Below are 27,540 nucleotides of genomic sequence, written 5' to 3'. Positions count from 1 at the left end.
GAAAATCATAATAAACTTATTTTTAACAAATACTGAACAGAATCTACATGTATGTATCACTTACCATTGCAATTTGGTACTTTACTCGAAGGCCTCCATTTTCCTGTTGATGTGCCACACACAAACTGACCATCAATACTTGCGGGGACATCAAAACCTTTCTGGCATTGCATTATGCACATCTGCCCGTATGTCCATCCACTGCAGCTAATTGCTCCGTTGAGTGGCTCCCGCAACTTAGTGCAGTTAGTTTCTACAAAGTGTTTTGTAAATTAAATATAAATAAGTTAATATTTTGTCTTAACAACATCTTGAGTAACAAATACCCCCGAATGCCGCCTGGACAAAGGAATGGCAAATAATTTCTTTGAGAAGAGGCCATAACTCTGAGGTTATTAACGTTCACTGTATTTGCATTGATCATGCTTAACCAAGGCGTGTTGTTCAATTAAAATCCATTGAGTTGGAAGTGATTTTGCTGACAAAATAAATGAAGGTTTTTAATTGTGATGCAGTGCATCAGCTTACTTGACAATCATCTCATGTAAGTTATCGAGTTATGCTGAGTGACAAAAGTTTTATTGAAGGAAAGTTATTAAAAGAGGAGCAGAACATATGTCGTTGAAATGCAATCAAACCTCATTTGCTTGCACTGCATGTACTCAACAACTTGGTTCTTCCATGAACTTTGTTCAAACTGTGATAACTGATGGCCTTTATTATGTTTACTTCTATTTAAAAATGTGAGCTACTAAAAAAGAAATAAACACAATGAAAAAGTATGTTTCTGGATGGATTCGAACCGCTTCCTTGAAATTTTCAAAATAATTGTAATCCTGTGCTTAGCAACGTAGGCTAAAGCATTAAAATTGAAGAGTTTCAAGTGGATGTTTCATTAAGGGAGTACTACCTTAATATACATGAAGCAGTGTGGTACTTGTGCACTGCACTTCCTTTCATTGTCATCTATCTATATACCAAGTTTTTATTTCAATCCCATCAATAGTTTTGAAGTTATGGCCCGTTTGTAGTCATTTGCTTATCACAAAGGCTAATGCATTTAAATTGAAGAGTAAAAAATGGTTTTAATTACTGTTTAATACAATATAAACTTCTGTAAAAATGTAAGCTACTGAAAGAAAAAGGAAAGAAGCATAAAATAATTCTGGTTGGATTCGAACCACCACCATGAAACCCACAAAATATGTGTAGTAATGTACTTATAACAACATGGGCTAAAGCATTCAAATTAAAGAGTTTCAAGTTGAGTTTTTCATGAGGGGTGTGGTAGCTTAATATACATAATAGGGCATTGTGCTTGTGCACTGCACTTCCTCTCATTGCCATCTATCTATACACATTTCAATTTCATCAGTAGTTTTGAAGATATGCTTCGGAAAAGATCACTGTACTAAGCTGAAATAGAGATAAATAATTTGTACACTGCACTTCTTCTTACTATGTTGTATAATCGTATGAAGTTTAATAAATTTTCATCCAGCAGATTTCAAGTTATCCCCGGGACAAGGAAAATTGCAAAGGACCGACGGACCGACAAACCACAGGGTGACCAATAAACACCCGCAAACTTTGTTTGTCGGGGTTATAGAGATGTTATGTCCAGTCATGCCTTAAGACTTTATTTTTTTTAAAAAGAGAGGGGTATTTCAAATATTTGATGCAATGTACTTAAATATGTATTATATAAGAATATATGTTTTTATAGTATTTCAATAAGTACTAGTAAAGAAATTGCATAATTATCATGGATAACAAAGTAACATGTGCTATTAATGAGCACAAAATGTACTCAGCGGAACGTTATAGTAGAAAACCAATATATGAGTATACGGAGCTTAAAGAAAAATCAAAATTTATTAGATCAGAAACACACCACGTAAGAGTACCCTATGGTTAACTAGTATATTGTTGTAAACATTCATTTAATGTTAAATATAGTTAAAAAAGACTAACGTGTAAACAGATTCATTTTCTTCAAAGAGACATGCTTTCGAAAGATCAGTTTTCGTATCGAGATCATGATTAAATGAATAAAAGCTAAGTCTTAACCTGAATGAGGTATCAGGGTACGTTGGAATTTAAGAGTTGCTCGGATGGAGGAAGGAGTTGAATAAGTGTAGAACTCCGAAGTTTTAAAATGTAGAATCGGAAAATCTATGGAAGTACCACTGAAGTGTTGTGAACGAATATTTTTTTTCTGTTTTGAACATTAGAATTGAAATTAAAATAATTGACAATTACAGGCGATCAACCCTTGAAGCAAGAATAATGAATATCTATCTTGATAAGCCTACGTTAGGCCAATAATTCTTTAAAACACTAAACCTCCTGTTCCATGTGACCCAGTGATTCAGACATTAAATTCGTTCAATAATTGTAAAAATGTGCGAATTCCCTGTATTTTCCATTATTGGTTTTCAAGGCTGAAAAGTGTGAAAATTAAGGACATTTTCGGCACTCCTCTGATTAACAATATCTTTTGATATCAAATTTTAAGTTAAAGCCTGTATATTATAAACAAGAGGGCCAAGATGGCTCACCTGAGTAAAACTTTGTGCTATAGACTTGTTGATAAGTAAAGGGCAATAACAGAGATTTAGCTTCTCTGATGTATTATGCCCATTCACATTCTCACCAAATTTTGTGATGATCGGAGAAATGCTTAAAAAGTTATTGATAGGACAAGAGCAATTTTAGGTAATTTCTATAATTAAAGTGCAATAACTCTCGGGTAACTTCATCAATGTTGCTAATTATCAAACTCGTTCATACACATTCTGACCAAATTCGGTCCTGATTGAACAAAGGGTTCAAAAGTAATTGATCGGACTACATACTGGGTGGTGCCTGTCTGCCCTTCCATACACCATATGTGGAACTATAATATGTCCTGTTTTTTTACAAGGTTTTTCCATATTTGTGCTCTGTGACCTAGTTTTTGATCCCAGATGACCCATATTCGTACTGGAGCTGGAAATTATCAAAACAACCTTTCTGGCAATTTTTTGGGGATATTTGGGCTAAAAATGTTACCTCTAGAGTGTTGGACTTTTGGTTGCTTTTGCGAAAAGGAAATATTCAAGTAGGTGCCCAATATGGCCATTTCATTTTGTTCGAATATAGCTATTTTCATTTAAAAAGAACTTAGAGTGAATATTCACATGGATATCACTTCTCTCGTACAGAACTTCAATTTAACATATAGTTTGAACTACTTCAAGTCGACGTTAAGGTAATTTCAAGGTCGACGTTAAGGTCATTTCAAGGTCAAAGTATGAAAACAATCCCTAAAAATCCCTAAAAATTGATTGTTCCTGTTTACTTTTCTTCGTTTATAATTCATTTATGTTTAGTTTGTGTACAAAAGTGGTGGCAGAATTGTAAATTGAATATTCCTTCTTTTCAATATTTTTGGACATAGCTTTTTTATTTTTTGAAAACGCCAAGGTTTCATACTATGAACGCATGCCAAAGATTGTCGCAAAATGCTGTACACGCTGCTATTGTTACACTGACCAGTTTAACAAAATGCATTGCGTGTATCTATTTCATAATATGCTTGATATTGACATATTAATCTGACCTCCCCTATGTCAAGTTCAAGCTCATTTTAGCCATTCCAAGGTCATGGTAATTTCAAAATCAAGATAAAATAATAAAATTCTGTATACTTTTTCCTTTTGATTTTAGATTTACGTTGAGTTAAAATGCGCCGACAGAGTTGTAAATTATATGTTCCCTCAAATAAAACAATAGTTTAGGGTGTAGGTTTTTATATTTTTCGAAACCGCCACTGCCATGGAACATTCCAATACAGTATGCTGTCAATTTAAGGCGATCGCAAGATTGCTATTGCTATACTGTGCTTCATGTTGACATACTTATCTGATCACTTCAAGGTTAAGGTCAGTTCAAAGTCAAAACTATGAAACACCGGTAAGCAAGGTGTCCATCTCCGTCTTTTTATTTTTTGAACTTTTTTAACTAATTTGTGTTCTTACAAAATGCTCTGCAGAAAGGTATTTTTTTTGTTATGGAGACAACCAGGTGTCTTCCTAGTATATGTTACCTAAGGCGGTTACCACAAAGTGCTGTTTCCAAGAGACTTCAATATTAATGAATTGTAACTGTTTCATTTCAAAATATATTTCAATAAAAATAGATGTTAACTAATTTATAATGTATTACATACTTTAAGTTTTTCAAAACCAAGGTGAAACTAATTTGAATATCAAAATGCATATATGTTCAATTTGATTTCATTTCATTATGTATGTAAATGTTATTTTAAAAATGTCAATACATTACTCAAATTACAAGTTTCAACCATAGCTCATATAATTTTCAAATTAAAAGTCAAGTGAACGACAACCACCACCCTCCTTTAGCAAATTTAGGCTTAACAAGCTACATAACATATATGTTTGTGAGTCCAATGTAGGCTTATCAAGCCTGAAGTCAATTTAGTAATTTACCAACCATACATCTAAGCAAGCCATAATTCGTTTATATATAAGCCCACTGAGTGCCTTAAACCCATTTTGCTCATTCTGTGCCCTTCAAAGCGCCAAACAAATTCCAAATGACAAAAAAGATCCCCAATATCCCTCTAAAAATTGCAATAAACCTCATTTCGTACCTTTCTTGCTACAGAGGAGTTCATCAAGAGATCAAAAATCCCTACTGTGGTTATAGTCAAGCCCATTCATTATCAAACAATCCCAGAAGGGCACTACAAAAGCTAAACTAAAGGTCATTCAACCGCCTATCGGCTGTAACCGAACCCAGTCTTCCAGATCATCACCACACTCTGATAATTTAGTCGGTTCAATTCTTTATCAACTACAATAATGCTATTTAGAGCCAAAATAGCCATGTGTAGCTCTAATTAGGTCTACTCAATGTCAAATCGACCACATTTGGAAGCCATCAACACCATTTAGAGCCAATCAAACCAAAGTGCAGCTCTAATTAAACACCTCAGTGTCCTAAATACCGCTTTTGACAACCATTAAACCCATTCAGAGCCAAACAAACCTATGTGCAGCTCTAAATAAGCTTACACAGTACCCATAAGGCATTTTGGCAAATATAAAGCCAATTTGAATCAAAACAAACCCATATGCAGGACTGAGTAAGCCTACTCAGTGTCAAACAGACCACATTTTGGAAACCATAAGCCTATTTAGATTAAAACAAACCCTTGTCCAGCTCTAAGTAAGCTTACTCAGTGTCAAATAGACAGCCATTTGGAAACCATAAAGCCCACTTAGATCCAAACGTACCCATGTTCAGCTTTGAATGCGGCTACTCAGTGTATAATTGAAAACCATTTGGAAATCATAAGGCCAATTTAGATCCAAACAAACTCATATGGAGCTCTAAGTCAGCATACACAGTGCCCATACTACCATATATGTTAACCATAAAGCACATTTAAACCAAATCCAAATGCAACGTTAAAGAAGCTTGCACCATGCCCATAAGGCCACATTTTGGCAAATATAAAGCCCGTTTAGGGCCAAACAAACCCTTGTGCAGCACTACGAAAGTATTCTCGTGTCAAAAAGGCCACATTTTGAATAGCTTGAAGCCTATTAAGATCCGAGCAAACGCATGTGAAGCATCATGTTTTAAACATACACAGTAGAAATAAGATCACATTTTGGAAACCGTTAAACCATTTTATATCGAAACAAACCCATGTGCAGCTCTAAGTAAACATACATAGCGCCCTTAAGACTTCATTATGGAAACCATAAAGCCCATTTAGAGCAAAACAAACCCATATGTAGCCCTAGGTAAGCATTCACATTGCCCTTTAGACCACATTTTGGAATAACAATATAGCCTTCTTAAAGCAGAGCAAAACAAACACAAGCAAGGCACATAACGGGTGATACATATTTATGATATTATAATATTTGGCCAATGAAATCAGAAGTTTGTTTTTCGTTCTAAATCTACAAGTATATTCCATAAGTTCCCTTCATTTTTACAATTGTAATCAATAAAATTCCTACCACTTTTCAATTTCAAACTGCTTTCACTATTAACAAAAGTATAACTAAAAATAAAAGTAGAAGAATAAGAGAATTTGGCATAATTTGATTAACAAAACTGAGTTTGAAATGTCCCTACTAAAAAATAATATATAGATCGGCGATCTCTATATGCAAGAATTGTATTGCAAATTTTTATGGGGTACCAAATTTAGAAACAGAAATGCCATGTTAATAAGATGGTGGTAAAATTCAAGTCTGTTCAAATTATGTTGTTGATGAGTCATTCATAATCTGTTGGTCTGTTGTACACATTTGATAAGATAGTCGAGTTCATTTGGTCATTTGCCTCTTTTGAAGCCTAAGAGAAGGATTGAAGTGTGATCGATCTGGTTGCATGTTACTTTTAGGTAGGATTGGTCTTGAATCCCGGTAGTTGGCAGAGAAAGAAAAAAGGTATGTGTCTTCAATGCAACACTGGAAACATGAACTATCTGAAATGTCTTAAGAAAACAAGTGTTCATTGAGAGAGCTGCGATGCATGCGTACCTTGCGTGGTGCACACTCGACTTCAGATCTCCATCGTAAATCAAACGAAAATGTTGTTGGTTTATTCAGATGGCGTTTGAATGCTGCAATGGATGGGGCTGATCGAGTTTCGTCACGAAGAGCATTCCACGAACAGATTGAAGAAGGAAGAAAAGAGAAGTATAAGATCTGCATGGGATGTTGAGGATATTTCCCGAGTTACAAATATGATAGATGGTTGTATCTCCAACACTGGAGGGTATCATGGACGACAAGTAGGGCAGAGTCATTGAATAAGACATCTTGTAAAATAGGTTGAGATTGTGTGTGCATCTTCTGTCTTTTAGTGGTTCTAGGACAGTTTTATATATATCTTGTTTAATAATCCAAGACGTATTGCACCGGAAATAATTCTAACGGCTTGTGTTGTATTTCCTCAAGTTAATCTTATTTCGCTTCCAATGCGTACTCGATTAAGGATTTCCTAGAGATTGTCTAAAATATTTCTAATGATCTTCGATCGAGGAGGAATTTGTAAAACCTCATTATATGTATTCGTTTCTAAGCCTCGTGTTTGACTGACTGAATATGTTCATGCCATGAGCGGGAACTTAAATGTGTGACACTCAAGGGTGTTTGTGAAGTTACTTCCTGAATTTGTAAATTATTCTTAAAAAAATAGTTGAAAAGATGGTTTATCTTTCGAGAGAAAAGAAATGCCACTTTTCGCTGGATTGAAACAAACAAACGTTCTGCCCCGGTATGAATCCCTGCCAAGACGTCATAACGTAGATCTGCTGCAGCAATAGGGTCATCGATAACAATGTATAAGGCTGTATACTCCGCAAATTAGCGAATTGGAGACCTAATGTCCGGGACAATGTCGTTTATATTACTAGAAAAAGGGGGCCAATAACAGACCGTTGCGGCTGTAACAGTAACAGTGTCAGATTAAGTACCCGAAAGAACAAATTGTTTTCTTTCGCTAAGATAATCAGTGAGCCATTAAAAGGTGCCCCTGAAATGTTACCTTACGTAGCTTGTAAAGAAGACCTTTGTGCCAAACCAGGTCAAAGGCTTGAATGTCGCAAAAGACTGCACTAATTTCTTAGCCGTCGGCGAGAGTAAGACTAAATGAGTGATACACATATAAATCAGTTTGTTGACAGTGGAGCCTTTTTGGAATGAAACCAGACTTAAAGGATGTAAAATATTCAGTTCTTCTAAAGAAGTTAAAGATATACTCATGTATGATACTTTCAAGAACTTTGCTGACAACTCTTATCAGGGTAATTGGAAGGTAATTGCCCACATCTTGTAAATCCGACTTCTTAAGTAAAGCACATACATTTGTTAGTTTCCAAGGACGGGGTACTTTACCTGAGAGAATAGTTGAAAAGGTTACGCAGGAGATGAGCTGTTTCCCTATCAATTTTCTTAAGTACGTAATTATTCACTTATCAGCTCCTGTCACATTGTCGTTCTTTTGATTGAATCAATGCCTTTTTGGCATGATGCATTAAAGTCAGACATGGTTAGCCTATCCGATTCAGAAGCATTAATAGTATTAGTTTGGCCGTCCGGAACATTTGATATAAATTGAGATAGGAAAAAGGTAAGCAGAATATTGGCCCTGTTTGAATTGGTTTCAAATATACTTAGATGTAGAGGAAGGTATAGTGTTTGAGAACTTTCGAAACCTCAAAAGAGGATGTTCTGGTTTCACGAAACAAGTTTCTCATTATGAGCATACTTTGCAGCTTTTACAAGGTGAGTCAAGTAATTCAGTCGTTGATTGTACATGCACCTGTGAATATCCCGATTACATGCACTTCTTTCGCCTGACTGTAAACCCCTCTTATGTGCCATAATGCCTTTTTTATTTCCTTATGGAACCACGGGAGATCTTGAGTTCGAATGGATTTATTAGGAATACATTACTTTACAAAATGACATGAGCTGTAAACATCTAAATCATTATTAATATAGATTCGATCTTGTGGTACGCTGGCGGTTTGTTTATGTCCAAATTGAAGTCACCAATAATCACGATGTCCTTTATACCTGTGAGGCTGTGTCGAGTTTAAGTGAATTTGTTTATGCAATTAAGAACACGAGAACTAGAGTTTGGATGTCTATAGAAGATGCTGATCTACTCATTATACGATAAAATATCTTTTGATTAATGGAGAGCAATGTGATCTTTTAGCGTAACAGTGATCGCTATATACTAAAGTAACCCTTATATTGCGTTTTCTATTTATAATATTCAATAAACCTTTGTATGTGGGACTTGAGCCATACATAATGACAAGTTGCTTAGCTGTTTCTTATCCAATCTAGGTTAATATTTCAATCATTTACAGTAAGTTTACAATGGGGATACGACCTTTAAATCCTATAAACTCAGTTTAGGAAAGTTGATCAATCGGCCATTAATGTTAAAACTGACACTAATAGTGCGCGAAAGACCTGTTTTAGGTTGTGAGTAACTGCACCAAACGATTTAAGTTTAAACCGCTTGAGAGTATCGCAAATAACTCAATTGTAGCTAATATTTAGAAACGGGCTAATAATTATTTTGATTTAAAATGAATAAATTTTTTATCCATGGCAGCGCCTTTTAAAAGGCAGTAAAATAGTGACCTAACCCTAAAAGGCATGTTTGAATAAACGTTTATCTTGTAGCTATTTGCGAAAGGAAAATGAATGTGGCTAATTGTGCAAGTTTTATAATCTTAGGATTAAGGGTCATTATCATTATACATCATGATTTTGAAGAAACTAGTCGTGCCTGTGAAATAAATTGCTAACGTATCTTTTATCATAAAAGCGAAGGGGAAAAACAAAACAAAACACTAACCTTTACAAAAAGGTTGAAACGAATCCCAATGCCAACGTGCTTTCTTGTGTTTGTCGAATAAACAACTGATTGTATTTACCCCGGCCAACGGATATCCGCCTTTACAATCTAATGTGCAGTTTGCGCCCAATGTATACAAATTTGGACAGTCGTATAAAATTATATCTCGTCCATCCTTTTCCAGATCAGGTGGTTGACAGGTTACAGCTATGAAACAAAACTACAACGCATGTATCGTTACAAAAGCATTACTTTAAAACAAACAATTATCAAAAAATATAATAATACGTTATAACAATCATTTAAAGATAAAGCTATTTTGATGCGTGTGTGTTTGTGTTGTTTGTACTTTTGTGTTTCGTTCAATGTCGTTTGGACCCCTACCTCGTGCCATCAAACATGGTTTATAGTTGAACATTTGACTACTGACCTTTTCCCTGAAGTTTTCACCGAATACTATAAATGTCATACATGTACTTACATAGAATTTCTATCCTAAAGACACAAGAATCCCCTATGTTGTTGGCAGCATCGCGTATAGTATACTTAATCGTCTTGTTCCCCGCCTGAAATCTGATTCCGGGGATATAACCGTGAACTTCAGTTACAATTACTGCTTCATTTGAATTGTCTTGCCCTATAGGAATATCCCAATTAACGGAAGCAGTGTTGTTAGGCGAGTCTATGATAACCTGCATGTCACGTGGACACTCTCCTTCGCCGAACTTTGGGGGTTGTGTATCTGCCACGGCAAAGCATATTTTAGTTAATGGCACAAACCTACACAGTTTTACTCTTTATAGAATTAGCCTTGTAATACAATGTTTGATACAAGTCTGATCCATCAATAAAGTTAAAAGATATGATACTCTGCGGTACTTTTATTCGAACTTTGAAAAAGATATTTTGATAATAATTTCAGTTTTTCGATGATTGGATTTATAAAGCAGTTAGAAATCAACAGTAATCCTGTCCTTTCAGAGGATTTCTACTACAAACAAACATACTTGAGAAAACGTTATCGACTTTCCAAATACAATGATGTAGAAATTAAAAATTGACTTTTGAAGATCAGGGGAAATACCTTCCGTTACTATAAATAGCAACATCCGGTACAGGCCGAATACGGTCGGTGTTCGTTAAGATAGGTTACGGCGATATATGTTGATATTAATCAAGCTGTATGACAAGACTTATACTTTAAGAATGTATAACCAAATTTCTTATTTTGCACATGGTGATAAAGATTATAAGTACAATATGTCGTCATTTTTACATTGACTATTTGGTATCAAGCGATGCAAAAATCAATATACATATGAGTTAAAATACAGGAGCATTTTCAACGTATTGAAACAGTTATAAAAGGCATTTGTTTCATTGCCTAACCATCTAACTGACAGAATACAAAATAATCTCAGTTTGTTTATTTCATTTAATATGTACTGATTTTAAACTGCGTTCACCTTTTATAATATCACAGTATAGGACATCAATTTCGTTTGAATTGTGAATAAAAATCAGGTTGTTTCAATGATATTAAATTATCGAAAATTCAAGCTTTAGTGTTACTATCTTCTAATAAATGTAACAGATGATGCTAATTGCCAATTGATGATTGGTGTTTGTTCATAAACATACGTAAAAAGTCAACTACTACAAACTATTTGAACGAGTCCCTTTAAAGATGCACTCTTACTCCCAGATTGACCACAATTTATAATTTTGTTTTAAAAATCCAAAAAGGATGAATAAATGTCAAAAATAATGGTTCTTATGAAGGATACCGAGATTTATTTGAAAGAAATGAGCATAAACACGGTATCATTACCTTATGAGACTATAGTAAACCACAGTAAATATTTTAGCATTCACCAATCATTTTATATTTTAGCGCTTTTCGCCATTAAATTCACGGTTACAAACTTGTTATCAGTAGTTAACATTTTCCATATATGCATTATGTAGTAAATAGTTAAAGGTTTATCATTCAAAATTAATGTTTGTTATTCATGGGTATGTATTGATTTTGAATAAGAGTGCCACTTTAAGTCGACGAATGAAATAATTCTTAATAAGAAAATCACGAACAGTGATTTATTTTCATTTGACCTACCTTGGCAATGTGGCATTGTTCCCCAGTTGCCAGACGCATCGCACATAACATGGCTTACACCTTTGACCATGAAACCGGGGGTGCAACTAACTTGACATGGTTCATTGTATGCGGCCTCCAGACATGATGATCTTCCATTCTTAATGGGCGGAAGCGGTTGACATTTGATAGCTGAAAATAAGAATTGGATGCTCATGCGTGTGCACATACAGTTTAAACAATGAGTAATAACATTAGTGCAAGAGCGCCGAGGACGAACGCCAACGCTGGTAAGTTCTTTTAACTAAATACGGGGCTTAAATCTACACTTCTTAAAACGAGGGATACAAACCTCACTCCACATGTACTCGTTTAATCTGGGAATATGCATTCAAAGATTCATATAGTGATATTGAATGATGCTTAAGATATGACCAAATTAAAGGTTCTGCATGCTTTTCTTCGAGGGATTTAACTTGACACTTATTACAGCTACGATTATGGCCTTAATACACATGTGCAATTTGTGACTAGTCACGTATATTATATGTGAATATTTAAAACGTTATGACCACGTTTAAGCTTTTGCGTTACTAAAAAGGATAAAAATTGAACACTTATCTAATCCATAGTAATAAGCCTTTTAGATACGAAGAGTAATGTAAATATCTTGAATTGTATTAAAACTGTTAATGCACATTACTTAACGATTATGAAAAGCAAGCGTTACGGGCCTTGCTGTACATCTGCGCATTTCTTCAACGAGTACCAAATGTCACTCGAATATCTTACGCGGTCGTAGAGTTATAACCACGGAAAACGTTTTTAGCCATAAGACACCGACGCCCACGACACCAAGCATGACAATAAATCGACTTTTATTTTGACAAAAGGACGAGCGAAAAAGATAGCAGAACACAGCAGAAGGTCGATTTTATCATTATTGGAATTGTAATTAAGATTAGTCTTATAATATTAAAAAAAACAATTGATATACCACACTTACGTTTACAATCAAGTGCTTTTGATGGATTCCATGTTCCAGTCTTTGTGCACTGTGTCATTGAACGTGGAGATATATATCCTCTGTCACACTTCAAAGCGCATTTCGTACCGAATATATTACGATTATCACTATTTGTACAGTCTAGTTTGCCGTATTCCGGCCAAGGCGGACTTCCACAGCGGATCACTTAAATGAAATATCACTTATAAGCAAAGGTTTAATACAATGTACCTAAATATTTAAAATGAACCCAAACTCACTCTTCCACGAGCGCTTTAACTTTATTTAGTCTTCATTAGTTTAAAATGGCACTCTTATTCAAAATCAATTCATACACATGCATAACAAATATAGATTTTGAGTGATAAACCTGTAACTTCTGACTAAATAATGAATTTTAGGGAAATACTAATTACTGATAACACGATTGTGTATTTCATAGCTGAACACGCAACAATATTAAATGATTGGTGAGTGTTAATACATGAACTGTGATTTACTATCGTCTTTTAATAGAGTATAACATGCGATTCAAAATCAACATAAATTAATGTTTTTATTAATCTTCAATATTATTAAGTTAGGATTACTTTTAGAGGAATTATGATATTTTATGACTTAATGAATATTTCTACATATGTGATCATTAGGGAATTTACGGTATTTATGTGGTCATGATAATTGATTACTGTTAACTGTTATTTCATGATGCCGGTCACCTGACCAGTCATGTGATTAATATCGAATTGATGGTTCTCAAACAGGTTTTAATGTTTTTCTCATTAATATTCATTTTATTTTTAGTAACCAATGGTTATATATGTTTTCTTGAGTTTTTAACCAATGAATGTCTTTTTTCTCAAGCTTTTGGTGAACCTTAGGCAAATAATGAGGCCTAGAAAATAAATGTTTTTATTATTATTATTATTATTAGGTTTATATAAGAATGTCATTTTTATCCTAGCGGAATGGTGTTAACGTTTTCTTATGTACAAGTATTTAAGGTTTTAAACTACATATTGAAAAAGAATTAAAAAAAATATTATTTTTTATTTATGTTTTCACACTGACTATAAAAACGGTAGGGTCGGCGCCTATCCGTAGGTAGGGTCGGGTTATCTGAACCAAATGTATTTTTTTATCAGGCCTGATTCTCATGAACATTCTGATTTTAGTTTCTGGCGTGAAAACTTCTCAAAATAATTTAATAAAATTTCATTTGGAGGAAAACATCAAACTGAAGGTATTTGCTTCTTTTATTTTGATTCTACTTGAATTGCAATTAATAGTCAAATATTTGTTATTTGAGATTTATTATTGCTGGAATTTGACATGGTATTTCAATAAATAATCTAATGTTTATTAAAATGCATGTTTCAGCATTTGCATACAACATGTAGTCGAGGTTGAGCGAGAGGTCTTCGCTGTCAGTTTTGTAGTCTACTAGAGGTTATACTCAAGGTGAGTGTGTTTTATGTAAAACAAGAATAGTCAATTTCTTTGTATTGTGTTCCATATTATTAATAATATTAACGGTTTTAATAACCTACATAAATTAATGGAATTCGTTGTATTTGTGTATTTTGTCTTATGTTCTATTGCTTGTATTTGTGTACATTGTTTTATTTACAATTAAATTATAGATATGTACGATGTTTGTTTCAGGGCTTAAAATTAGCTCAGCTCACATATCATATTATTATATAAAAAACTTAAATTTAATACATCAGAAAATAAAGAACTGAAAATACTCACGCCTTAACTATCTGGATCAATATTTTAAGACTCATTAAGACTATTTTAAGAGTCCTGTGCTGTTCTATGTTTCATGTTTGTGATTTTGTGTTCTATGTCTTTGGCGTTTGCCCATTGCCACTAAACCGGGTTTATGTTTAAACTTTTTACTACTGAGCATGTTTCTGTAGCTTTTTGCATAAATATAAAAACATGGATATAACAGTCTTATACGGCAGAAATACCATGTTTTCTGCACCTTTATTTCAATTAAACTCCGTATCCTTCTATAAATCATTGTTTATGACATTTATTCATCATTTTTTGGTATATGCAAACACTTGTATTAATTGCGGTGAATCGTATTTGGGATTAAGAGTACACCTTTTTAAGCAATTGAATATAATAAAATTCACAGTCATAATAATAATGACTCCGCTATTTCATTGTTGTGCCTAACAATATGGAGCTAAAATTGTGGTAAGGGGATTGCATATATTAGGCAGAAAAAGTTCTTTTTTTCAGAAACCGTTCAATATACATCATTCGTTCATATATTTGTCAACATATCCCATAATTAAAACATTTTAATACATACAAACATGCCTATTAAACAAAACTGTGGACGGTCATAATATTGTTTGTGTTGACAACTTGACACATGTGATATGCACAGTTAATATTTGGCCAAATTTGTCAATGAAAGATATGTATGTTATGTTAGATTGTTATAATATATAATTTCTTATAGTTGTAAACTGTTTTCACAATCTAACATTCTAATATCTATTCAGACTTCCATTGACTGATAACAAGTATACTTTTCACTAAATTGTACAACATGTTTAATATTTTTATACTACGGAATCGCATGCTTACTATAATTTTTGGTACAAAATATACTATGAGGGACAAGCGTCTAATTAAAAAAACCCTCATATACCGCCACATTTTTAAGTAAAGTAACATTATTTGACTTAAACATTTCAATACATTTAAACAGACTTGGTCCCGTAAAAAATAGTTCTTTATCTACTTTTTTTCCGATTTCAATGGTACGAATGACATTCAAATAGCAGGTGTTATTCATCCTCTAATTTATTACATGTATTACATATTCTTTCATGTCTTAGTAAATGAGACTATATTCCTGTTTCAATATTCACTCCATGCTATGATACTAACTACGTTGTAAGAGTAATTCTATATATGTTTATATTAATATGCGACAGATAATCTATCTCATAATTTACAAAGTTCCTATACAGCGAGGCTCTAGATTAGTTTCAAACTCTATTTTTTTATTAACAGTGTCCTTGACCCGAAGATACTGACAAAGGCATTTACATTAACAAATCTTTGTGCTAACCAATCATCATGACAACCAAAATAACAAAGCATATTCTTAAACATTGACACCCAGTTAATACATCTGGGATGACTTTCAACATCCTGAAGTAACACATTATACATAACCCTTGTGTATTTCAAAATTTTATATCTTAAACCAATATTTAACAACATATGATAGTCAATGCGAATACATATCACATTTTCCTAACCTAAATAATGATATTTATATAATATAACAATTAAATACAAACGAGGTAAATGTTTACGATATATTATATAACCCAAATAATGATGTGGATATACTCACCTTTTATTTTAAACCGCAAACCTGTCTGCACCGGAAGCCCTTTACTGTCCTCAGCTGCGAAGAACACCGCATGACTTCCTTCTGGATACATTCCATTGGAGCGGAAATTCGCAGGAGTTGTTCTGTACCTTAAGGAGAACAAAAATGAGTTTTAAAATCATTGATTGTACGTTTATACTTAGATTCACTAGTTTGGTTTAACCAGCATTTGTTGCAGAAAATATTGAACAAAGTAAATAAGCATTTGAAGTTCAGAAATGCGAAACATACATATAAAAATAGTGATGAAATGCATAAACAGTGAGTAAATCACAGAATTGAGAATTAACCATAATCGGTTTTACAAAGTCTCTCTTCTGTTTTCATTGTTAGAGATAAGGTGAGTACAAATAATTGATAAAAAAATCTTTCAGGAATTGTTTAATACATTACTGTTGATAAGAAGTGATTGAAATAAACAAAAATAACTTGTACAATATGAGTATTACGCAATTTTATGGTACTATGCTATAATTATAAAAAAAATATCTTCGACAAAAGTGGATTGAGAAATACACGGTACCGTGTATTTGCGTGTGTGTGTGCGTGTGCGTGTGCGTGTGTGTGTGTGGGTGGGGGGTTGATAGTAATAAGAGGAAAGGGGAAAATAGGGGAAGAAAGAAGGGGACAGTAGTCACTCACAGTACTTAGGGATTGTGGGAATGCTCGTAATCGGTATGTGTTAGCGCTTAAAGCGTTTTGTACTAGATATGTATGTGTGTACATATTGGAAAATAGTCTTGTTTACATCTGACTGGAAATTTTTGTCGCCAAATAGCAAAAGTTGCAAAGTGACGTAAAATTGGGGTCTAAGGCTAGTAAGCCATGCGATTCTCTGGTCGGCAAATAGAGGACAAGTTAAAAAAAGTCATATAAATCTTCGATTTCTCCATAAACGACCGTCAATGATATTCTTTAAAAACAGATGTTCATGTAAAGAACTACAGTGCATGCGAAGTCGTGCGTGTTGAATTGGTTTCAACATAAAATTGGTCTCAAACGACCAGGGTATTTGTTATTGAGTGCATGTTTAAAGGAACAAAGCGATTGCGATTCCCTTGTTGATTCGTACAGAGAGTTCCATAACGAAATGGTTGAAGGAAGAAAGGATGAGGCGAATTGTTTATAGTTACATTAAATATTGCGTATATTGCGAGCGTTTCTAAATCTGTGTGTCGTTACATCACCAACATATGATGGCAACATGTCGTTTAAAAAAGAAGGTGCAAGTGAATGGTGCATTTAAAAGAGTAAAACAAATTGTGTTTTATCGTCTAGATTCAAGGGGTTCGTGACCAGTTTCCCTGTAAAGATTGTTAAGCGTCACCAACTTCGTTGCTCCTGATATTATTCTAGCTGCTTCTGGATTCGTTCTAGATATTTAGTTTCAGTCTGAGTTATGTTGTCCAACACTATGGCGGGATATTCCAGAATTGGCCTGATAAATATTTTGTAAATAATTTCCAATGATTTTCGATCGAGTGTCAACGTGAATTGCCTCATGATATGTTACGTTACAATGCCTTCTATTAAAGGTGTTTATGTTTTCATGCCATGCTGCTTTCGATGATAATGTGATTCCAAGGTGCTTATGACTTTTGACTTCCTGGATTGGGACGCTGTTAATAAAGAGAGAAGGATGATATGACCTGTTATGTTTTCGTGAGATGAAAAGTGATTCGGTTTTAGATGGATTGAAAGTGAAAAGCCAAGTGAAAAGCCAACGTTAAGCCCATTCGTTTATCTTATGCAGGTCGGAATTAAGTTATAGCAGCTGCTCCAGGATCAATAGCAATATATAAAGTAGTTTCATCAGAAAAAAGCTTATTAGTGGATTTGATATCATTGGCAATGTCGTTCATATCGTTCATGAAATAAGAGTGGCCCCAGAAGTAATTATAAAACCAGTTGAGAAGGCGTCAAGAAATACCATTCTGTTGGAGTTTAGAAAGAAGTCCTTGATGCCTAACTCTATCAAAGGCTTTCGATATATCACAGAAATTGGCTCTTATTTATTTGCCTTGATCGTGAGCTTGACAAAATGAATGATAGACAGATGTACGTTTTTGACAGTGGAGTCGTTTGGGATGAATCAAGATTGAAATGACGTAATTCTTTCTAGAACTAGCAGAGATATAGGTCTGTAGTTTCCAACATTCTGGGGGTCATTTTTCTTACAGATTGCATAAAACATGTGCGAGTTTTCATTGTCGAGGGACCTTACTACTGCATCGAATGATTGAACAGTCCTGCTAAAGGAGTTGAGAGTTTTTTGGACACTTCTTTAAGAATTGTATCGTTTATAAGATCAGGTCCAGAGGCTTTACCGTTCTTAAGAATATGTAGAGCGTTAGACACTTCCTGTGGATTAATAACGATATCAGATAATAAGGCAGTGTCCCCATTGTTATAGATATTAGGAAGGTTTGCATTGGAGCTGTCGATATTATGTGATTGAAAATGTGTGTTAAGGATATTTGCTTTGTCATAGTTGTCCTCTTATATTTGGTAATTGTTTGTCAAAGTGGGGGTATTTTGTTTTGCGTTCGTAGGCTGCGTAAAAACTGCTTGATAAATTTCCAAGTTTTTTATGTTGTTCCCGATGCTAATTTGTTGAAATGAGAGTGCTTTGCTGAGAGAAGTAGATGATTTGTTTCATAGCGTAACTGCTTATAGGTTGCCAGATGTGCCGGGTTCTTGGTTGTCTAGGCTCTCTTGTATGCCCTTTCAACGACGGATAATATGTTCAATAGATGATCGAATTTCGTTGTGAAACCAGGGAGGGTGTGATGTTCGAATTGTGACAGTTTTGTTTGGGATACATGATCCCAGAAAAAAGAGCTGTTAAGTGAGATGTGTTGAAAAGACATCAATATCTTGATCAAAGCATGTATTCCAGTCATATAAAGAAATCTTATTACGAAGAAGTTCATAGTTTTCATCCGAATATTTCCATATTGTTCGCTTAAACGAAGTGTTAACTACTTAATTATACTTAAAACAACAGATTGGACAATGATAACGTATTGACTGGCCAAGAAAAGGTTCACCAACTCCAGATATTGGAATAAGCTCAGGTGACGATACTAAAATGAGGTCTATGGGAAATTGAGAATTTTCTGTGAAATGAGTGGCAACATGAATATTTGGTTGAAAGCTTAAATTTGTCGAGATTAAAAACACCAGTATCAAGAATATCTTTAATTCCAGTATCAAACGCGAGACCAATTAACTGGTTGATGAGGTTCAAAATCATTGATTTTGCATTAGGTGGTCGATAGAATAGACCAAGAAGTATATGCTTATTTCTAAATATGATTTCAAGCCAAATAACTTCGATATCACCTAGTTCAAGATCAGTTCGACGAAATTCTGTTATGCTGTCCTTGACATAAACTAAGAGCCCACAAATTCTGCCTGAAGGACGATCTCGCCTGAAGGGAATACTGAAGATAGGAAAAAGTATATTGTGGGATGCAACACTGTCGATCAACCATGTTTCATTGAATGTCAATACATCATAGTGATTTAGCTCTGCAAAACGAATATCTTTTTTGTTTATAAAACTTTGAACATTGTAGTGAACCATGGGTAGATTTGGGTCTAATACCTCGTAGTTCGACGAACATGTCGAGGAAGAAAATGAGGGACCCGGATTTTCGTGAATGTCGCAGGAGCGGATTAATACCATATTTAACCATGTCAACAGGTTAAAAGAGTTTAGGATTTTAGACCTTAAGTTCGTGATTGATAGTTTTCGAACAATTCCACACGTAGCCTATATGTGCAAATACCGACGTCCATCTTATTGCTGTGTGAAAAAGTGTAAAAAACTGTACAGTGGTATCCCTGAGAACTGAATGACAAAGGAGGGTTCGGAGAAGAAAGAAGAGACCCCTCTTCTTTCTTCTCCGAACCCTCCTTTGTCACTCTGTGCACTAATCTTTCCCAAAACCCGCATTCTTCCTCTATTACCCCAATAGAGGAAAAATGCGGGGTCGGGGAAGAATTAGTGCACATTTTAAGATATGTTAAAGTAAGGCGATAAAAGGTCTCTCGGTGGAGAAATATAAACAAGTTGATGGGATGTTGATTTTACAATCAGCTGTCTTTAAAACTAAGAAGTAATAAAATTAAAACTGGAGATAATTGAAATAACATTTTACAAATTTTAAATGTAAAAACTTAATCCCAAGAGGATATAAGTCTCCTGATATCATAAAAGCTATTGATGGTTGCAATCACAGCTAATTCGGTCACACACGCCGATGATTGACAGGTGCCATGAGCTTTTGGTCAGGGAGTACAGACAGCGAGCAGACAGAGGTGATAGCTAAGAAGTAGATCATGGAATATTTAATAGTTATCACTTAAATGATTGGAATATTTCCTAGAAAAAAGGAAAGTGTTTTTGTTTTTGAATGAATATTATAAGTGTTGAATTTTTGATTTAATAATTTATCTGATATTCTGATTATCATAGACATGCTCTTTAATTTGAGTTTGTTTTTTCTTACAATGGTAAAAGATCATTTTTGAATATGTACCGTTACAATAATTCACACTAAAGAGCTTTTAATAAAAGGAAATGAAGTCTTGAGTTTTTAAGCACATTAAAAGGGTGAGGAACATAACATAGCATAAACACTCACAGTTTCATGTTGAGGAACTTAAATGAATACTTGCGTAAAGTACAGAAATAGGGAATTTTTATGCCACAAAAGGTTACAAAAAATACTAATGATTTTACTTTATCATAGTGTATGCTACATGAACTTTATAAATAATAATATAGTTAAATGTATATGCAATATATATGTACAAACTATTTTCTAAGAAGTAAACAAAAATAATTATAGTTGATAGAGTTATATAGAGTCATTGGTTTAATAATGCATATTTAAAACCCTTTGCATCTATGACATACTTTAATTCCTTCGCGTCTTCCTTGTCATAAAATGTTGGCACAGTCCATGATACGGTCGCATTTGTTTTTCCGCTGCCGGCTATTATCGTACTCGTCGAATGAAGTCTTGCCGGTGTTTTAACGTACGGTGGTTTATTTTCTGGCGGGGGATCCTGTTTTCCTAGATAGTTTAATAATACCTACTTATAGTTTTAATATTGATGCATTCATCTTAATCATTCAGCAATTAAATATTTGTACCAGTGATATGTATTTTTTTCCAATGCATAGACAGGATAAAAATACATCATTTCTGAAATTACGATTAAATGGTTTGTAAGCAAATGGTAAAATATTAGTTTCCAACTAGGCAACCAGTCATCGTTTTAGGGTATTGGTTATATTATAGTATAAATAAATTTACCGCAAAGGAATATACATATTATGTCCACAACGAGTCCAACTGCAACACCAATGGCCCTACCGATCGGACCAAACACTCCCCCCACAAGACTACCTACTCCTGCGAATTCACCGAACCTTTTTTCGCGGTGGACCACCACTGCATTAAAACATAAAGTTAATAATCATGTTGATTTAAAAAAAAAACTCTCTTCACATGAATGGCTATTTTTAGCCGGTAATTCAATGTTGCACTTAAGCCCCAAAATTATTTCCAGTCCTTATATTTACATGTTTTCTGCACACATTAGTCGGCGTCCTGCATAATGTGGCTTTACTTAGGGACCAGTGCATACAATGCACATTATTATATAATTATGATATTTTCCGGGATAAAATGTGAAGTACAGTGTGTTATAAAAACGCGTACTTTTATTTATAACGAAGTTTTAAATATTAATATATATTGATTTGTTTTAAATATTTATTTTAAATACTTAATTTTCGCATGAAAAGATAAAGGTTACACGGTTCTGTTTTTGTGCAAATTTAGACTTAATCGTGAATAGAAGCATAAACTAACATATTATATAATGTTTTGTTTTCACCTTAAAATGGTCTTCATAGTTAATTTGTAAATTGTTCCATGTTATTTGTTAATATGTTTTATTTTACAACTCTTATGCTTAATAAAGCCATGATTATCCTTTGTAATAAAAGAAAAATCGAGAATATATTGAACATAGTGCAATTTAACTTGAAAATGGTGCGAACAGTAAAATCTTTACCTTCATTTCTGTTATCATAGCAACTTCTGTTGTATTCGACATTATCATCATAAACTATACAGGACACCCCAAATGGCATGACACGTGTCCTTTGAATTTCCAAAACATCTCTTGTACACTGACATACCTTCACATTTGAATCAATAGCGCAACCTCCAACTAAAATGGAATTCTGAAAGGAAATGGATGAGCAAAATACTTTGAAATGTGAACTTTTTAATACTGAATCTCAACCTTCATTTATTCAAATACTTTAAAAAAAACTAATTATAATTTATAAATACCTGTGACTGACTGCAGAGGACTATTTTCAGGCATATCAATAATGTTACTGAGATACATCGAATTAATTTGGTCTGAAAAGAAATCGAACGTTTAATTATTTTAAAAATTATATAGTTATGTAGCAATTTATTGTATCCACATTCAGCAAAGCATAAAGTATATCCGTATCGAGATAAAACACATACTTCTTTCATCATGCGACGAACTATAACAATAACAACGACCGAATACAAAATGGGAGAATCACCGAACCACCATAACCCAGTCTGATTGGTTGAGTAGATAAGCGATGCTTAAACCTTTGAATTTTCATAAATCAACGCACTACAGTACCGTAGGTAATTGATGGATCGTTACTTCATAAACGTTTTTAAAGCACAATAAAACAATGCAAAATATGAATGTAAACATATTTCTTGTATCCAGCTTCTTACTTTGCTGTGAAATTAATTACTGTCGCGCAGATCGAGCTTCAACATGGGATGCTTGTGGCTGCCGATGGGATGATTGGAAACCTTGGTCAACATGTACCGTAGTCATTCTAAAATGCCGTCCAGGCTTTTTTTTTTAATGATGGTTAGCCTGGACTAACCATCATTAAAAAAAAAGCCTGGACGGCATTTTAGAATGACTACATGTACCGCAACATGCGGTGGCGGAACGCAGAAACGGTCGCGATCAGTTTGGCATTTTGATAGACCTGATTGCCATGAATTTGAGAAGTGTGCCACAACAGGGTCTGGCTGGGAGACAAGAATATGCAACGCATATTGTCATAATGGTGGAACAGCTATCAGATTGATTTCTCATTATGCTTATTGTAGCTGCAAATCAGGCACAAAAGGAAAATGTTGCGAACAAAGTAAGAGTTTAATAAATGTGTGTTTTCTTTCTAAATTACTTAACATATACACAAGTGACGTTGCGTAGTCCTTCTTCATATTTAAAATGATATAATAATAATTTATTGCCTTTGGAATATTCGTACTACTGTGATCATCGTTACAGTTGTCACATGTGGGTCACCATCGAGAATAAGCCACGGCACCTATACTGGTGCATCATTTTCCTACAACCGCAAGATAACCTATAGATGTGATAGGGACTACAAAATGACTAATCCATCAAAAGCAGTACGTACATGCAGTCATTCGGGCTACTGGACGGGATCGCTTCCGACATGTGAATGTAAGATAAAAATATCTGATGGAAATTTATAATTGCATATTTATATCAACGACACTTGTTTTTATTTTTACAATTGTTTTTTATCACTTTAGATGCAGTTTCCTGCAATAGCTATCCATGCAAAAATGGTGCAATATGTACTAATTTGCTTGGAACGTATAGATGCTCATGTTCCAATGGCTGGATAGGACGAGACTGTGAAACAGGTTTAAATTGAAGTTTCATCTGTTAATTTTTAAATTCACGTACGATTTACTTTCAACAAGGTCGTGTGGACAAATACGTGTTATATATGACATATCGCTTCTTAATGAATTGTATCTCCTCTTTAAAAATAATGCAAGTCAGATTATAGCCATTTCTTTGTTAGACATCCAGCCACCTATATATGATCACTGCCCTACAAACAAGGTCATTCTTGTGACAACAATGACAACGAATCAGACGTGGGCAGAACCCATTTTTACCGACCCACACGGATTCGGAATTGAAATATCGAAAAATTACCAAAACAGCTCTTTCGAATTCCCCTGGGGAGAATTTGCAATACAGTACACTGCAATCAAACCGTCATATGGAATGAGGGAAGAATGCACATTTTGGATTAAAGTCAAACGTAAATGCTTAAATTGTTACAACTGGAAAATTACAATTTTTGTCTGAATATAGAACACACATGTATTGATATGAATTCATTTATAAAGCACTATATAGTCCCTATAAAAGGAAAACTAATAATATAAATATGTGTTTCGTAAACACGTTTCTTTCTTTCTAGCACACCAGTGCAAACCTATGCAAGCCCCAAAACATGGTGCAATATCATGCAATGGCTGGAAAGAGCAATACGCTCGCGTGTGCAAGTTCTACTGTTATTCTGGCTATGACCTTCCAACTGGTTTCAACCCAGATACTGTTTTTAATTGTGGAGCGACCGGGAAGTGGATGCCGCCAAACCCATTGTCGGAATGCATTGTAATGAGTAAGTGTAGTTTGCCAATAACACTTTTCTAACTTTCAATTATCTTACATGTCAAAATAATTGCAATTGTTTGACTTAGCTTACGCTGAGTTTTTTTTTCTTCAGATCTTCTGCCTTCACCTCAAGACGTTGTCACACCAAAGTTTATCGACTGTCTTGCAGAGAAGACATCTATTGCCGAGACTTATATATATATAAGAGATTTGAAAATGTCACAGTTCAATGCGCTTTGTGTTGATAACCTTGACCTTTGTAATGTTACAAACGTTTTCATTTTGTGTGGTGTTTAGTCAGCTTTCGAAAATGTAAACATTGATCAAAATATACTTTGTAATTAATAAGATACAAATTTAAAGAACATGATAATTCTGACAAACTTTGTTGTCATTGCTTTGCATACTTTAATTACTTTTGTATTGATATTTACTGTTGTCAAAGTATCACTATTGAAAGGATTCTCAAAGAGTTAGTGACAAATGCATTACGCATTAAATAACATTTAAACCCTTTTATGAGTATATTTAATGTTCCCTTTCAAAATAAGCGAAAATGGAGCAAACATAATTTGCAATCTTTAGGAAACATATTTAATAGTCTTTATTTTTATATGTCATATATGTTTTTGTATATCAATATACTTATCCTATTTAGGGACGGTTTTCTGTAATTTAGATGTACTCCCAACAATTTACTTGCATTCGGACTTGAAAACATCTTCCTAAATGTAGCTTTTTGCTTTTCTCTGAGAGTTCATGAAAATAATATATATTGTACGCTTTATGTTACCCTGTGTTTATTAAATTATTAATTTTAGTGTGTGTTTTAGCTCGACTATTCGAAGAATAAGGAGGGCTATACTATTCGCACCAGCGTCGGCGTCGGCGTCCGGTTAAAGTTTTAGGGCAAGTTGGGATTTGCACTGATAAATCCAATACCATTCATTCGATTGACTTAATACTTCACACAGTTGTTCAGAGCCATCACATAATGAGATAAGATAACTCCATATTATCTTTTATACGAATTATGGCCTCTGATTGACTATTGAACTTTGGTTAAAGTTTTAGGGCAGGTTGGGAAATTTATTTATAACTTCTATACCCTTCATTCAATTGACTTACTACTTCACACACTTGTTCAGGACCATCACACAATGAGGTTACATAACTCCTTAATACAAGTTAGGGCCCCTGATTGACTTATGTTAAAGTTTTAGGGCAAGTTAAAGTTAAGGGCAAGACTGCTGACAATATTTATATGTGGGAAACAATAACATGCGATAGATGGATTTTAAATACTATTCGGGGATGCGAAATAGAATTAATATCAATACCAAAACAAGTACATATTCCTACACCAATAAATTTTAAAAATGATGTAAAGGAAAATCAATTTAGAACTCGAATGGTTTTAGGAATGTGGGATAATCGAAATTGCACTCACGGATGCGTGCGACGAATTCATATCTAATATTTTTATTAGATTAAAGAAAGACGGGCGTGTTCGGATTATCTTAAATTTGAAATCATTTAATAAAAATTATGTTAACACATCTCATTTCAAAATGGAAACTTTACCATCTGCAATTAATGCCATGCGAAAAGACTGCTTCTTAGCATCTGTAGATTTGTCTGATGCTTATTATTCTATATATAGATCGTAAATATTTCCGGTTTTTCTTCGGAGGTGTTAAATACCAATTCACAGCATTAGTCATGGGTTACGCATGTAGTCCAATGATATGATCAAAGATAATGAAACCAGTGTTCTCTTATCTCAGATCTCTAGGACATATAAGTGTGTATATCATTGATGATTCTTGGTTAGTGGGCGATTCATACGGATCTTGTGAAAGAAATGGTTAAGGACACTGTTCAATTATTGGACCAATTAGGCCTAACAATAAACGAATCTAAGTCAGTGTCCAAAAGAATTGTATTCTTAGGATTTGTTCTGTGTTCCGAATCTATGACTGTTAGTTTAACAATGGTAAAAACAGGAAGAAATAATACAATTATTCTTAGAATTTTTACAAACAAAAAGAACGACAATCCGTCATTTTGCAAAATTAATTGGAAAATTGACGGCAGTCTCCCCGGGAGTTCAAAATGCATCATTGTATATACGGCCACTTGAAAAGATAAAAGAAGAACAAATCAGAATACATTACGGTAATTATGATTCATCTATGAATATTCCAAGAACAATTGATGATACTTTGCAATGGTGGGCTGACAACATTAAAAATGGCACAAATGGCTTTGGACACCCTTAAGCGACTTAAAGCTGTTTCACTCTAATTTTGCCAGATATTTTTGGCATATGATCCAGGAATGTGCGATTGAGTATACGCACGCGGTATAATTGGCGCCGTTAAAAGTAAATCGTTGCCAACAACGCTTTGCTTTATTCATTTGTAAGATAAAATATTTCAATATTTGAATACTACATGTTTCAAGTGAAATAACTTCATAAAACAAGGTGTAATATATTTTATCTCCTAATAGGGTTTAAACACTATTTTCTTACGGCGAATATACATGTTCATTCACTAGGGGTTTATACCGAACTAATTATATATTATATAGATTTAAGTGTGGTATGAACTGTGAACCCGAGACGGTAATAATAGAAGCGCACTTCCTTAACTAAAGAAGCCCTGAAAGTGGGTTACAGATTGCGCTTAACACATACGACCGCTACTGTGATATATGATTTTGCAAACATGCTAGCAAGAACATCAACACTTAACATTTCACCTGAGATGTCTTTGTCTTTAAATGTGTTACTAATTTTGACAACGTTAAATAATTCATTAAATACTATGACTTCTTTAAAAAAAATGTATACACCGCGGCCTACATGTTATACTGAAAGCTACGCACCCTAATGATATTATGATGATGAAGCAATAGCTAGACATGTTCGAGAGATTTTGAATATATTTTGGAGGGTTGTACAAAGTGTGTGTGTGTGGGGGGGGGGGGGGGCACCAGTGGATTGCAGTATCGATTGGCATGATTGAGTACGTCTAACATGTT

The 27,540-nt window shown here is 34.1% G+C and overlaps 1 protein-coding gene across 3 annotated transcripts in view; it reads right to left on the bottom strand.

Annotated features, from left to right (window-relative positions):
* Nucleotides 1-27,540, bottom strand: part of LOC128231848 (uncharacterized) — a 39,619-nt gene that overhangs the window by 11,934 nt on the left and 145 nt on the right. The window contains exons 1-11 of one of the 3 annotated variants that reach the window (XM_052945078.1): nucleotides 22,663-22,756; nucleotides 22,329-22,400; nucleotides 22,045-22,216; nucleotides 21,279-21,416; nucleotides 20,876-21,035; nucleotides 15,910-16,037; nucleotides 12,516-12,701; nucleotides 11,531-11,701; nucleotides 9,896-10,156; nucleotides 9,415-9,621; nucleotides 65-253 (exon numbers count right to left, since the gene is read on the bottom strand). In XM_052945078.1, coding sequence (XP_052801038.1) covers nucleotides 65-253; nucleotides 9,415-9,621; nucleotides 9,896-10,156; nucleotides 11,531-11,701; nucleotides 12,516-12,701; nucleotides 15,910-16,037; nucleotides 20,876-21,035; nucleotides 21,279-21,416; nucleotides 22,045-22,216; nucleotides 22,329-22,400; nucleotides 22,663-22,740 — 1,762 coding nt within the window. In that variant the 5' untranslated portion in view covers nucleotides 22,741-22,756. Of the gene's footprint in view, nucleotides 1-64; nucleotides 254-9,414; nucleotides 9,622-9,895; nucleotides 10,157-11,530; nucleotides 11,702-12,515; nucleotides 12,702-15,909; nucleotides 16,038-20,875; nucleotides 21,036-21,278; nucleotides 21,417-22,044; nucleotides 22,217-22,328; nucleotides 22,401-22,514; nucleotides 22,625-22,662; nucleotides 22,757-27,540 lie in introns of those variants that run through there. The other 2 variants (XM_052945098.1, XM_052945089.1) reach the window with 2 other exon arrangements.

Source organism: Mya arenaria, chromosome 1, assembly GCF_026914265.1.
Source record: "Mya arenaria isolate MELC-2E11 chromosome 1, ASM2691426v1".
Lineage (NCBI taxonomy): Eukaryota > Metazoa > Mollusca > Bivalvia > Myida > Myidae > Mya > Mya arenaria.
This window is presented reverse-complemented; position numbering and strand designations above follow the sequence as displayed.